Here is a 15359-nt window from a genome sequence, read left to right on the forward strand (position 1 = left end):
ATAAAGCACATGACTGCTGCCCTTCTTTCCACAAATGAAGCTGCGTTTTGATATTACAATTATGATTTCAAGTTTAAATTATCTCTCTTTATCTCTTGGGTACAGTAATTTAATTTGTTAATAATTATTATGTAGTATCAATAAATACAATGCTTCAAGAGCTCTACAACACTCATAGGAAATAGTGTACTAAATAACAAGCTATTAAATGCCTGATGTTTAATACTTTGTTGACAACAGAATATTTGTCAAGATTCAGTCAATTTTATTATAATCGGTGGTTTTATAAGCTGCAACTGTGCACCACGTGTTTGCAATACATGTGTCAAAATCACAATTATGTATTTGCAATGACCCACGTATCTTATACAAGGAACTACTAAATTTCTTAAGAAGCTTTACAAAAAAAAGCCCAACATTTCTTTTTTGAGCCTTGTCTGTCTGTCACTTGTTTACTCAAGTCCTGCAAATTTTACAGACTTTCTCATTTACTTATTTATTTAGTCAAGGATCATCTCACCAAATATTATTGTGAATCAGATGATCAGTTATTCCCATTTGTTTCTCAAAACATGCTTCAACATTCAATTTCCTTTTTGTTTGAAATATTTCATGCAATTTATTCATTATATGCAGTGCTACAAACTTACTGCTATTATCATTACTTGATTTCCCAGTTACCCATATTCTAATAAAATAACACAAAGTTTTGGGTCAAACATAAAATCTGGTATTAGTGTTCCCCAAATGCTAGTATTGAGTCATTTTAAGACAATAATTCAGGAATTATCAGCCATCACAATCGGTATGCACACAGATGGTTGTCGAATAAAAACATCAACGTCAGTTCGTAAGTGTGAATATAGTTTGCTAGAAAACATTTATTCTATCTGCTGTTTCACTTCTGTTTACTGTGCCAAATGAGTAGTCAATGGACAGTTTTTATTACAGAGTGACGAGGGTTGCTTCATTCATGCAAACACTGCAAAATATTCCATTTGTTTCGGTTGATTTGCTTATTGTTATTATTCTATCCATATTAGATGCCCTACAAAATGATACAAGCAATACAGATTTGCTTTCTGGGCAACACCAACTGCTACAGATTTCTAGTTTTACCTGTGCGACGAATAATTACGAGTGGATTCAACGTTTATAAACTTTCACTTTAGAAACACACTAACACCTACTAAAAAACACGTGTACTGGATGGAGCAACAAACAGAAGTATTTTCCAGTGTCGTCAAATGAAGCATAATATAAGCTACATAAAACATTAAAATGCTTGGTATTATTCTAATGCTGCAAAGAACACACGTCACAAACCTAGTTCCGCTGTCATCTTTCAAATTATGAGCATTGCGGAGAATCCACTGCAATATCGTGTCCAGTCTCTCATTGACATCCTCATCTTTCTTAACAATATCTTCAATCTTGTAATTAAGGTTGTGTTTTCGTTTCCGTCTGTGGTGGGGAACAAGATACTTTAATTCTGATAAGTCATCACAAAACTGACGCTCTGTGTTGAGACTGTAGTAACCTAATACCTCAGGCCTTTGAAAAGTGGGGAAGGTCCTTGGAACTTCTTGCAAATGAACATTTAGCTTAGCCGACATTTTTCTAACTCACAAAAAGTCTGTCTGTTTACCGCGTCTACCCGACCGACAGAAACAAACAACACTCACAGAAGTGTCGGCAGACGACAACACTGACGACGCAAAGATAACTCTTCACTGCAGTTAGCCGGCCATCTCACGCACAGTCTAACGTAACAGTCGCGACACTTCGCCTCGATTTTGTTACCTTCAGCGCCAGCAGCGCTCCAAGCGGCCGATAGGTTGAACTGTGAGTTCAGCGCGATCGTGAAAGCGAATAGTGATTGTTTATTTTGATTTATACAATGGTTTTTACCATCGGGAGCGTTTGTAGCGCAATAAATTGCAGCAGCAATAGAAAGAAGACACCACAGCTGTCTTTTTTAGGTTTCCTAAGGATCCTGAGAGGTATATACCATCATGTTACTAAACTGTATTGTCAGGATTCACTTGCAAATGTATGTGTATAAATGATGAATGTTTCGTTTTAGGAGCAAAAAAAAATGGCTAGTTAGTAGCAGACGAGAAGACCTTATGAAGAAAGACCCGGTTTACCTGTATAATAATATTAGGTTTTGTTCGCTACATTTCGAACAAAACCAGTTCATGAACGCAGACAATAAAAACTCGTGTGGAATGAAGTACCCACACTGTTTGACATTCCAAATAAGCCACCTCGACAGACGAAGAGGAAACTGCCACAAAGATTCGACAGTCAATCTAAAGCTGTAAAACAGTCCTATGACACAGAAGCAGCCAGTTCAACTCTCCATGTATTAGTGCCAGATTCGTGAGAATCATCAACACAGACCTGCTTTGACGATGAAGTGGTTAGATTAAGTGCAGCTGTTCGTGTCTTACAAAAGCGTGTGAAGTGTCAGAACGTTCAGATTGCTAGACTTCGAGCGCAACTATTATGGGACAAGGAAAGTGCCTACAGACAGATTGTTTGAAAATTATTCAAATATTTGGTTTTTCGTGAAATGTAATGTAACCAGCTCATTATGTTTTCAGCATATTTCTCCCATTATTTGTCAGTTGCTTGTCCCACTTAGAATAATATAAAGATGAAGGTCGTACTTGTGGCAACAGGCGACAGTGACAAACACAGTAGGCCTACAGAACGATAAACGGGCTGTCCATCGCTTTTGCATGTAGAGGTACATGCCCGTGCTTCTTACATGTGAATCTGTGTGTTTATATTCTTTTGATATCAACGTGGTAAGCTGCAATTCTGTCCAGTGTCATAAGTGTTTCTTCACGAATTTGTTGTAGCTTGCCACTCTATTCATGGTTTTTGTCCATACTTGCGCTTATTTTAGAATCATTTTTAGAAACATATATGCTTTCTGATACTACACAAACTCTTGGAGGCAAGAAACTAACTCGAATAATTCGGAAATTACGTAGGAAATGGATGCAAACACACATTATGCTTACGACGCGTCTGACGTTCACCTTACCTGCCGCTTGAAGCGCTAGTGTCGCTCCATCTGTCAAACGACAACAACTTTTACAGCAGTGAGTGTCGCGACTGTTATGTTAGACTGTGATCTCACGCATGGAGGTAATTCTTACCTCCATGATCTCACGCCTTCCACATACAACTAAAATAATGCTACTCTAGAGAAGTCACGAAAGTTGCATTTCAAAATAAATTCCAGTGGCGATACTCGAGTAGCATTTCACACTGCCAGTAGATTTGCACAAGCAACACAAGGAAGCAGTATGTGTACTGGAGTGAGAATACTGAGTACATTGACGTTATCGAATACTGCTGTTCGTAAGGAAATTCACCGATATGCCAACCAGTGGCGGCCGGTGGTATCTGAAGTAGGGTCTCGCACTGAAGTTTCATTGTTGCATTTTTACATGAGACATTTACAAGGGAGAAAATTCTTTGTCTTGACGCCTGGTTTCCCGACATTCGTTATGATATAAACTTCAGTTTTTTGGATCCACTTAACGAAGCCTGCAAAAAATTGAAGATCAGTACCGTAGTTAACTTTCCAACACGGGTGGATAAAGACAGTAGGTCCCTCATTGATAATGTTTTCTTTGATGAGACACAAAGCAAGAAAATAGCTGTTTACCCAGTAACAAACAATCTCTCTGATTTCGATGCACAGTTAGCCAGGATAAATGATATAGTGCCCTACAGTGTGAATACTCCTCAGTGGAACTCAGTTAGAATCATTAATGACTATGGGCAGGTGTTTTAAGAGTAGTTTACAAGAAACAACGTGGGATGAAATTTATTAAGAACCAAGTGCAAAATAAAATTTAGTGTATTCCATGATAAATTCATGTTAGCATTTGAAAATAGTGTTCCACATAAGCTAATCAGAAGGGACATTAAACTTGTAGAAAACCTTGGATCACTAAGGGGATTGAAGTACCTTGTGAAAGGAAAATGTATCTTTTTCCAAGAACAAGTGGAGACTCAGCAGTATTTGCACACTAGAAAAACTACCCAAATTAATAAATAAGGTTTTACAAAATCAGGAAACATCGAAATAATGTCAGACATCAGAACATCTGACAATAGAGTTAAGGTGATATGGAATGCTGTGAAGTAAGAGACAAGACAACCAACCACAGAAGAGGATAACATTACTACTGAATTGAATGGAAGGGTTACAAATGACATGTCACATGTAGCAAATGAATTTAATAATCATTTCTTAAACACAGTAGAAAACTTAGGGACCTACAGTTCAAGAGGAAGATCACAGCAATGTGTTGAAGAAGTAGCTCTCATAAAATTACATCATGTGAATGTACCACCTATTCTACTTCTGAAATTAAGAGGATCATAAATTCTCTGAAGAATATAAGCCCTTCTGGTTTTGATGGTGTTTCCAATAGAGTAATAAAGATTTGTTCCCTTATAATAAGTCCAGTGTTGTCCAAAATATGTAATGCATTACTAATTCAAGGCATTTTTCCAGAGAGACTAAAATATACCATTGTTAAACCCCTCTTTAAGAAAGGCGATAAGAGAGACGTCAGTAATTACCGACTTATTTCACTGTTGACATCATTTTCCAAAATTTTTGAGAAGGTGATGTGTTCTAGAATAGTACCTTACCTTGCTAACAATAATATCCTCAGAATATCACAGTTTGGGTCTCAGAAGGCCTGCTCTCCTGACAATGCCATTTACATGTTCACACACCAGATATTACAATCATTAAATAACAAAATACCACTGGTAGGCATTTTCTGTGACCTATAAAGACATTTGATTGTGTGAACCAAAGTATACTCCAAGATAAATTGAAGTTTCATGGGATTGATATAGACAACCAATGGATCATGTCATATCTAACTTAAAGAATGCCGAAAGTTGTACTTAGTAGTAATTCAGCCAACAGAATCCAGGGACATAACTCTGACTGGTGAAAAATCACATACCTACATCTACATTTATACTCCGCAAGTCACCCAACGGTGTGTGGCGGAGGGCATTTTATGTGCCACTGTGATTACCTCACTTTCCTGTTCCAGTCGCGTATGGTTCGCGGGAAGAACGACTGCTGGAAAGCCCCCGTGCGCACTCGAATCTCTCTATATTTACATTCGTGATCGCCTCCGGAGGTATAAGTATGGGGAAGCAATATATTCGATACCTCATCCAGAAACGCACCCTCTCGAAACCTGGAGTGCAAGCTACAACGCGATGCAGAGCGCCTCTCTTCCAGAGTCTGCCACTTGCGTTTGCTAAACATCTCCGTAACGCTATCACGCTTACTAAATAACCCTGTGACGAAACGCACCACTCTTCTTCGGATCTTCTCTATCTCCTCTGTCAACCCGACCTGGTACGGATCTCATACTGATGAGCAATACTCAAGTATAGTTCGAACAAGTGTTTTGTAAGCCACCTCCTTTATGATGGACTACATTTTCTAATTACTCTCCCAATGAATCTCAACCTGGCACCCACCTTACCAACAATTAATTTTATATGATCATTCCACTTCAAATCTTTCCTTACGCACACTCCCAGATATTTTACAGAAGTAACTGCTACCAGTGTTTGTTCCGCTATCATATAATCATACAATAGAGGATCCTTCTTTCTATGTATTCGCAATACATTACATTTGTCTATGTTAATGGTCAGTTGGCACTCCCTGCACTAAGTGCCTATCCGCTGCAGATCTTCCTGCATTTCGCTGCAATTTTCTAATGCTACAACTTCTCTGTATACTACAGCATCATCCACGAAAAGCCACATGGAACTTCCGACACTATCTACTAGGTCATTTATATACACTCCTGGAAATGGAAAAAAGAACACTTTGACACCGGTGTGTCAGACCCACCATACTTGCTCCGGACACTGCGAGAGGGCTGTACAAGCAATGATCACAGGTACGGCACAGCGGACACACCAGGAACCGCGGTGTTGGCCGTCGAATGGCGCTAGCTGCGCAGCATTTGTGCACTGCCGCCGTCAGTGTCAGCCAGTTTGCCATGGCATACGGAGCTCCATCGCAGTCTTTAACACTGGTAGCATGCCGCGACAGCGTGGACGTGAACCGTATGTGCAGTTGACGGACTTTGAGCGAGGGCGTATAGTGGGCATGCGGGAGGCCGGGTGGACGTAACCGCCGAATTGTTCAACACGTGGGGCGTGAGGTCTCCACAGTACATCGATGTTGTCGCCAGTGGTCGGCGGAAGGTGCACGTGCCCGTCGACCTGGGACCGGACCGCAGCGACGCACGGATGCACGCCAAGACCGTAGGATCCTACGCAGTGCTGTAGCGGACCGCACCGCCACTTCCCAGCAAATTAGGGACACTGTTACTCCTGGGGTATCGGCGAGGACCTTTCGCAACCGTCTCCATGAAGCTGGGCTACGGTCCCGCACACCGTTAGGCCGTCTTCCGCTCACGCCCCAACATCGTGCAGCCCGCCTCCAGTGGTGTCGCGACAGGCGTGAATGGAGGGACGAATGGAGACGTGTCGTCTTCAGCGATGAGAGTCGCTTCTGCCTTGGTGCCAATGATGGTCGTATGCGTGTTTGGCGCCGTGCAGGTGAGCGCCACAATCAGGACTGCATACGACCGAGGCACACAGGGCCAACACCCGGCATCATGGTGTGGGGAGCGATCTCCTACACTGGCCGTACACCACTGGTGATCGTCGAGGGGACACTGAGTAGTGCACGGTACATCCAAATCATCATCGAACCCATCGTTCTACCATTCCTAGACCGGCAAGGGAACTTGCTGTTCCAACAGGACAATGCACGTTCGCATGTATCCCGTGCCACCCAACGTGCTCTAGAAGGTGTAAGTCAACTACCCTGGTCAGCAAGATCTCCGGATCTGTCCCCCATTGAGCATGTTTGGGACTGGATGAAGCGTCGTCTCACGCGGTCTGCACGTCCAGCACGAACGCCGGTCCAACTGAGGCGCCAGGTGGAAATGGCATGGCAAGCCGTTCCACAGGACTACATCCAACATCTCTACGATCGTCTCCATGGGAGAATAGCAGCCTGCATTGCTGCGAAAGGTGGATATACACTGTACTAGTGCCGACATTGTGCATGCTCTGTTGCCTGTGTCTATGTGCCTGTGGTTCTGTCAGTGTGATCATGTGATGTATCTGACCCCAGGAATGTGTCAATAAAGTTTCCCCTTCCTGGGACAATGAATTCACGGTGTTCTTATTTCAATTTCCAGGAGTGTATATTGTAAAAAGCAACTCCCCTGTGGCACACCGGAGGTTACTTTAACGTCTGTAGACGTCTCTCCATTGAGAACAACATGCTGTGTTCTGTTTGCTAAAAATTCTTCAATCCAGCCACACAGCTGGTCTGATATTCTGTAAGCTCTTACTTTGTTTATCAGGCGACAGTGCGGAACTGTATCGAACGCCTTCTGGAAGTCAAGGAAAATGGAATCTACCTGGGAGCCTGTATCTAATATTTTTTGGGTCTCATGAACAAATAAAGCGAGTTGGGTCTCAGACGATCACTGTTTTCGGAATCCATGTTCATTCCTACAGAGTAGATTCTGGGGTTGCAGAAATGACATGATACGCGAACAAAAAACATGTTCTAAAATTATACAACATATAGATGTTAGAGATATAGGTCTACAGTTTTGCACATCTGCTCGACGACCCTTCTTGAAAACTGGAACTACCTATGCTCTTTTCCCCAAGCCTCAATGTTAGGTCCACTACTATTTCTCATGTATGTAAATGATCTACCATCTAATGTGCAACAAGCAGAATTAGTTCTTTTTTCAGATGACATGAGTACTGTAATCACTCCCAGTATACATACAGAAATGGAAGAAACGGTGAAAAAAGTTCTCAAAAGCATCATTAACAGGTTTTCTGTGAATGGTCTCACCCAGAATTTCACAAAGACCCATGGAGGTGGAAAGCTTCCGTTTCTGGATGTTCTGGTGTACAGAAAGGCTGATAGGACACTGGGACACAGTGTTTATCAAAAGCCTACGCACACGGACCGTTACCTGCATGCTTCTAGCTGTCATCCATCGTTCCAGTGTACGAGGGTCCTACGGACGTTGGCGAGAAGAGCTTATGCCATTTCAGATGGAGAAAGCTTGACACAAGAAATAGACCATCTTAAGGTTGTGTTCAAGCAGAATGGCTATACACATAAACAGATCCATCGTGCTTTTCATTTTGGACCTTCGCCTGAACCACGAGAAGATACCTGCAAATCAGTGGCTTTTCTGCCTTTTGCTGGGAGTAATTCCTTGAAGATAGGAAGAATTCTGAAAAGATATCATATCAAAAGTATTTTTCATACGCCAGCCAAGATTAGAGCGCTTCTTGGCTCTGTTAAGGATGACTTGGGGTTGAGGAAGCCCGTTGTGTACAAGATCCCTTGCCACTGTTGTAAGGCTTATATTGGTCAGACAATCCGGACCATTCAGGACCGATGTGTTGAGCACCAGCGGCACACACAGTTGCTTCAACCTGAGAAATCTGCAGTGGCAGAGCACTGTCTCACCAAGGGACACAGAATGCTATATGAAGAGACACAAATGGGTTCCCCTGCATCACGTTATTGGGACTGTGTTTGAAAAGAATTCATAGAGATTCGTTTATCTCATAATCTTATTAATAGAGACAAGGGTTATCTTTTAAGTAAGACTTGGGACCCGGTGTTATCCGACATTAAAAAACAACGGTCTGTGTTTCGATCGTCGAAATAAAATTTTAATTTTCTTTTTTAAATTTTTGATAGCGATATCTCTATTTCTCCTGTTTCTACCACTGGCGGCGCGGTATGTTTACTTGAGCTAGAGGGCAGTTACGACACCTTCTTGCGCACGCGTTGTGGGCCTTCTGCGGCCTATATAGGGGCCGCCGCTTGCGCTGGGATGTCAGTTCCGGCGAGATCGTGCACCAACACTCTCAGCTGAAGATGGCGGCCAGTTGGACCGCGGAAATATTGTGTCATGAAGACGTTACGATCTGGCTGCACACCCAAGAAGAATATTATCAATTATTACACCAGGAAAGCCTTCGTAGTCATGTAGACATCTATTTAAGTAGTTGGGCATTCTGACTGTTGCTTCACAGTATATTTATTCCCTCATGAAGTTTGTTGTAAATACTCCACTACAGTTCAGAAGGAACAATGAGGTACATAATTACAATACTAGAAGAAAAATGACATTTATTACTCAACATTAAGGTTGTCTTTAGCACAGAGAGGGGTGCACAATGCTGCAATAAAAATTTTTGACCACTTACCTAGTGATATAAAATGTCTCACAGACAGCAAGGTAAAATTTGAAAATAAATTGAAAAAGTTATTCCATAGAAGAATCCCTATGTAATTAATGTGTAAAAGGTGGTGGGTAGGAATTGCTAACTCAGTCTGTATATCTTGTTTTCATTTCAAGGAATAATAAAAATAATAATAAAGAAAAGAATAGAATAGGCCTCCGGTATGTTCTGCCAGTCGTAAAAGGCGACGAAAAGAACAAACCACTAATAGGGCTAACCCCCCTTTTAGTGTGATTGGTTGGTTCAGGACAGAACTAAAGAAGCCTCAGACAAGCGCCGTCATGGTCGTGGACGACACTTGAACCCTATGCCCGCCCACAATGGTAACGACACTGCTAGCCAACTGGAAAATGATTTAAATCCAAATAGAGGTGTTTTGCAGGATATGATTCCTGCAATCACCCTAGAAGGAAAACAAAGACAGAGGATGATATGGTCAGATGAAGTTAATCGACACCTCATGTTCTGTTATTACCAAGCAACAAACCTAGGAACCAACACAACTGGATACAGATCACAAGTATACACAACATTTATTACCAGATACCCAGAAATAAAATTTTTAACAGAACAACGACTAGCTGATCAGATCCGTGTAATAATCAAAAATAACAGGATACCCCAGTCAGAATTAGAAAACATCAAACAACAAGTACAACAAATACTGGAACAAAATAAGGTACAGCCAGAAGAAGAAGAAAATACAGTAATGGACTCAAACATCCCAGAGCAAACAAACAAAGAACAACACACATCAATTAAACAATCAGAGGAAAACGAAATCTTAAGACAGCCATCAGAACAGGCACAAATAGAACACGAAGTGACACACATGTTAGATATAGAAGAAAAATTTCAGCTGACATATATAGAATACAAAGACACAAATACAGACATTAGACGATTCTTGCATAGACCGCCAAATAACCCACAAGTCGAAACAACAATAAAAACTATAAACACAATCATACACAACAAAATAAATGAAAACACAACTATGGAAGAGTTACAACTACTGGTTTATATAGGAGCACTCACTACACTAAATATACACACTAGGCAGAGATCAGAACCAACCAACACACACAAGAAACCCACAAAACCAGCATGGCAACACAGGCTACAGATCAGAATAGAAAATCTGAGAAAAGGCATCGGACAGCTAACACAATTTATAAGAAATGAAATTTCAGAAAAAAAACGAAAAAGGTTAGGTAAAATCTCACAACAAGAAGCGATACAGCAATTAGATGAAATGAAGCAGAAATTACAAGCATTGGCCAAACGACTTAGAAGATACAAAAAAAGTGAAAATAGAAGGAAACAAAACCAAACATTCAACACAAACCAAAAGAAATTTTGCCAGACAATAGATAACACACACATTAAAATAGACAATCCACCAAACATAACAGACATGGAACACTTCTGGAGCAACATATGGTCAAACCCGGTACAACATAACAGGCATGCACGGTGGATACAAGCAGAAACAGAGACATACAAGATGATACCACAAATGCCTGAAGTGAAAATTTTGCAGCATGAAGTCACCCAAGCAATTAATTCTACTCACAATTGGAAAGCCCCTGGAAAAGATAAAATAGCTAATTTCTGGCTAAAGAAGTTCACCTCAACACATTCACATCTAACTAAATTATTTAACAGTTACATTGCAGACCCATACACATTCCCTGATACACTTACACAAGGAATAACGTATCTGAAACCTAAAGATCTAGCAGACACAGCAAACCCAGCTAAATATCGCCCCATAACATGCCTACCAACAATATACAAAATATTAACTTCAGTCAATACCCAGAAATTAAAGACACATACAACACAGAACAAAATAATAAATGAAGAACAAAAGGTCTGTTGCAAAGGAGCACGAGGATGTAAAGAGCAACTGATAATAGATGCAGAGGTGACATATCAAGCTAAAACTAAACAAAGCTTGCTACACTACACATACATTGATTACCATAAAGCTTTTGATAGTGTACCCCACTCATGGTTACTACAAATACTGGAAATATACAAAGTAGATCCTAAATTGATACAGTTCCTAAACATAGTAATGAAAAATTGGAAAACCACACTTAATATCCAAAAAATTCAAATAATATCACATCACAGCCAATACAGATTAAGCATGGAATATACCAAGGAGACTCGTTAAGTGCTTTCTGATTCTGCCTTGCTCTGAACCCACTATCCAACATGCTAAATAATACAAATTATGGATACAATATTACTGGAATATACCCACACAAAATCACACATTTGCTATACGTGGATGATCTAAAACTACTGGCAGCAACAAATCAACAACTCAACCAATTACTAAAGATAACAGAAGTATTCAGCAATGATATAAATATGGCTTTTGGAACAGACAAATGTAAGAAAACTAGCATAGTCAAGGGAAAACACACTAAACAAGAAGATTACATATTAGATAACCACAGCGCCTGCATAGAAGCGATGGAAAAAACAGATGCCTATAAATATCTAGGATACAGACAAAAAATAGGTTAGATAATACAAATATTAAAGATGAACTAAAAGAAAAATATAGACAAAGACTAACAAAAATACTGAAAATAGAATTGACAGCAAGAAACAAGACAAAAGCTATAAATACTTATGCTATACCAATATTGACCTACTCATTTGGAGTAGTGAAATGGAGTAACAGAGACCTAGAAGCACTCAATACACTTACACGATCACAATGCCACAAATATAGAATACATCACATACATTCAGCAACAGAAAGATTCACATTAAGCAGAAAGGAAGGAGGAAGGGGATTTATTGATATAAAAAAACTACATTATGGACAGGTAGACAATTTAAGAAAATTCTTTCTAGAACGAGCAGAAACTAGCAAAATACACAAAGCAATCACTCATATAAATACATCGGCTACACCACTGCAATTTCATAACCACTTCCACAACCCTTTAGATCACATAACATCAACAGATACGAAGAAAGTAAATTGGAAAAAGAAAACACTACATGCCAAGCACCCGTATCATCTAACACAGCTAAACGTCGATCAAGACGCATCCAACACATGGCTAAGAAAAGGCAATATATACAGTGAGACGGAAGGATTCGTGATTGCAATACAGGATCAAACGATAAACACCAGATATTACAGCAAGCATATTATTAAAGATCCCAATACCACAACAGATAAATGCAGACTTTGCAAACAACAAATAGAAACAGTAGATCACATCACAAGCGGATGTACAACACTAGCAAATACAGAATACCCCAGAAGACATGACAATGTAGCAAAAATAATACAACAGCTTGCCTTACAACATAAACTTATAAAACAACACGTTCCTACATACAAGTATGCACCACAAAATGTACTGGAGAATGATGAATACAAATTATACTGGAACAGAACCATTATAACAGATAAAACAACACCACATAACAAACCTGACATCATACTCACCAATAAAAAGAAGAAATTAACACAACTAATCAAAATATCCATACCCAATACAACAAATATACAAAACAAAATAGGAGAAAAAATTGAAAATACATATAACTGGCTGAGGAAGTCAAGGACATGTGGCATCAGGATAAAGTTGACATTATACCAATTATACTATCAACTACAGGAGTCATACCACACAATATCCACCAGTATATCAACTCAATACAGCTACATCCAAACTTATATATACAACTACAGAAATCCATAATTCAAATTCAAATGGCTCTGAGCACTATGGGACTCAACTGCTGAGGTCATTAGTCCCCTAGAACTTAGAACTAGTTAAACCTAACTAACCTAAGGACATCACAAACATCCATGCCCGAGGCAGGATTCGAACCTGCGACCATAGCGGTCTTGCGGTTCCAGACTGCAGCGCCTTTAACCGCACGGCCACTTCAGCCGGCGATCCATAATTATTGATACATGTTCAATGACCCAAAAGTTCCTAAATGCAATATAACATATACCGTACAGTTAAAAGGAAGTCACGCTTGATCAAGGTCCGCGTCACTTTCCATTTTTGACCAGACATAACGTCTGAGAAAAGAAAGAAAGAAATAATAATAATATGGTGATGTTTAGAATACAAATCGATATACAAATTAATTTGCAATACGAGTGTAAAATGACTCATTTCACATCATGACGATTTATCGTGCAAAATGAGCCACGGAACATACCAGTAACTAACTTACTCTTACCTCACTCATACTGGAAATTCGCCCTGCTCTCCTGTTTTTTACTGACGCAAACTTGTCGGTCACCAGTTGATTAAAGTCTAGGATCTCCATCATGAGATCTCTCTCAATGAAAAGCATCGCCAACGCTGGCAATCTTTCGTGTGTCATACCCATTCCAAGGTTGAAAATAACCTTTTCTGCTTCGGCCCACATCATGGAAATTTTGAGAATTAGCAGCGTAGACAGTTTAGTGAACGTCTTCCCTAGGTTGTTTGTTGTTATAAACTTCTATCGACCAACACCTGCATCTACATATACACAGATACTCCGAAAGCCACCGAACGGTGCGTGACAGAGGATACTCTGTACCACTAATATTCATTTCCTTTCCTGTTCCACACGCTAATAGAGCGAGGGAAAAATGACTATCTATTTCCCTCTGTATGGGCCCTAATTTGTCCTGTCTTATCTTTGTGGTCCCTACGTGCAATGTATGTTGGTGGTAGTAGAATCGTGTTTCAAATGCTGGTTCTCTAAATTTTCTCAATAGCGTTTCTCGAAACGAACGCCTCATTTCCTCCAGGGATTCCTATTTGAGCTCCTGAAGCATCTCTGTAACACTTACATGTTGTTCAAACCCACCAGTACCAAATATAGCAGTATGTCTCTGAATTGCTTCAATGTCTTTCTTCAATCCTACTTGGTACAGATACCAAACACTCGAGTGGTAGTCAAGAATAGGTCGCACCAGCTTAGTATATGTGGTCTCTTTCCCAAAACTCTCCCAACAAATGGAAGTCGATCATTCGCCTTCCCTATCATAGTTCTCACATGTTCATATCATTTCATATCGCATTGCAACGTTATGCACAGATATTTAAACGACTTGGCTGTGTAAAGTTAGACACTACTAAAACTGTATCCGAACATTACTGGTTTGTTCTTCCTACTCATCTTCATTAACTTACATTTTCCACATTTAGAGCTAGCTGTCATTAATCAAACCAACTAGAAATTTTGTCTGTCATCTTGCATCTTCCTAGTCACTCAATTTCGACACATTACCGTACACTACAGCGTCTTCAGCAAACAACCATAGATTGTTGCTCACACTGCGTGCTAAATCATTCATGTATATAGAGAACAAAAGTGGTCCAATCGTATTTCCCTGGGGCACTCCAGGTGACACCCTTGTCTCTGATGAATACTCGTCATCGAGGACAACATGCTGGCTGATATTAATTAAGAAGTTTTCAAGCCATTCACATATCTGTGACCTTATTCCATACTCTTGTACCTTCATTAACACCCTCCAGTGGGGCATCATGTCAAATGCTTTCCATAAATCTAGAAATATGGAATCTGCCTGTTGCCCTTCATCCATAGTTTGCAGTATATCATGTGAGAAAAATATCAGCTGAGTTTTGCAAGAGTGCTGCTTTCTAAAACCAAGCTGTTTCATGGACATAAGCTCCTCAGTCTCAAGAAACGTTAATATATTCAAACTGAGAAAATGTTCAAGGTTTCTGTAGCAAACTGAAGTCTATAATTTTGGGGGTCTGTTCTTTACCCATCTTATATACTGAAGTCACCTGAAAATTATGTAAATTCTAGTGCTATGTAGATAGAAGATAATTCATGATGTCATTTAAGCTTATCCAAGAAAATACACAGTATGGAAAACATACTTTCTATCAGATATCATCAGCAAAGTTAGAAAAGCAGAAGGGAAACTTTTGTGGGAGAAACAATAATGA

The 15359-nt window shown here is 39.9% G+C and overlaps 1 protein-coding gene across 2 annotated transcripts in view; it reads right to left on the reverse strand.

The window, feature by feature from the left end:
- Nucleotides 1-1755, reverse strand: part of LOC126260075 (decapping and exoribonuclease protein-like) — a 46867-nt gene extending 45112 nt beyond the window's left edge. The window contains exons 1-2 of one of the 2 annotated variants that reach the window (XM_049957279.1): nucleotides 1548-1747; nucleotides 1327-1464 (exon numbers count right to left, since the gene is read on the reverse strand). In XM_049957279.1, coding sequence (XP_049813236.1) covers nucleotides 1327-1464; nucleotides 1548-1600 — 191 coding nt within the window. In that variant the 5' untranslated portion in view covers nucleotides 1601-1747. Of the gene's footprint in view, nucleotides 1-1326 lie in introns of both variants that reach the window. The other variant, XM_049957278.1, reaches the window with a different exon arrangement.
- Between the last annotated feature and the right edge of the window lie 13604 nt (nucleotides 1756-15359).

This window comes from Schistocerca nitens, chromosome 5 (assembly GCF_023898315.1).
Source record: "Schistocerca nitens isolate TAMUIC-IGC-003100 chromosome 5, iqSchNite1.1, whole genome shotgun sequence".
Classification (NCBI taxonomy): Eukaryota; Metazoa; Arthropoda; class Insecta; order Orthoptera; family Acrididae; genus Schistocerca; species Schistocerca nitens.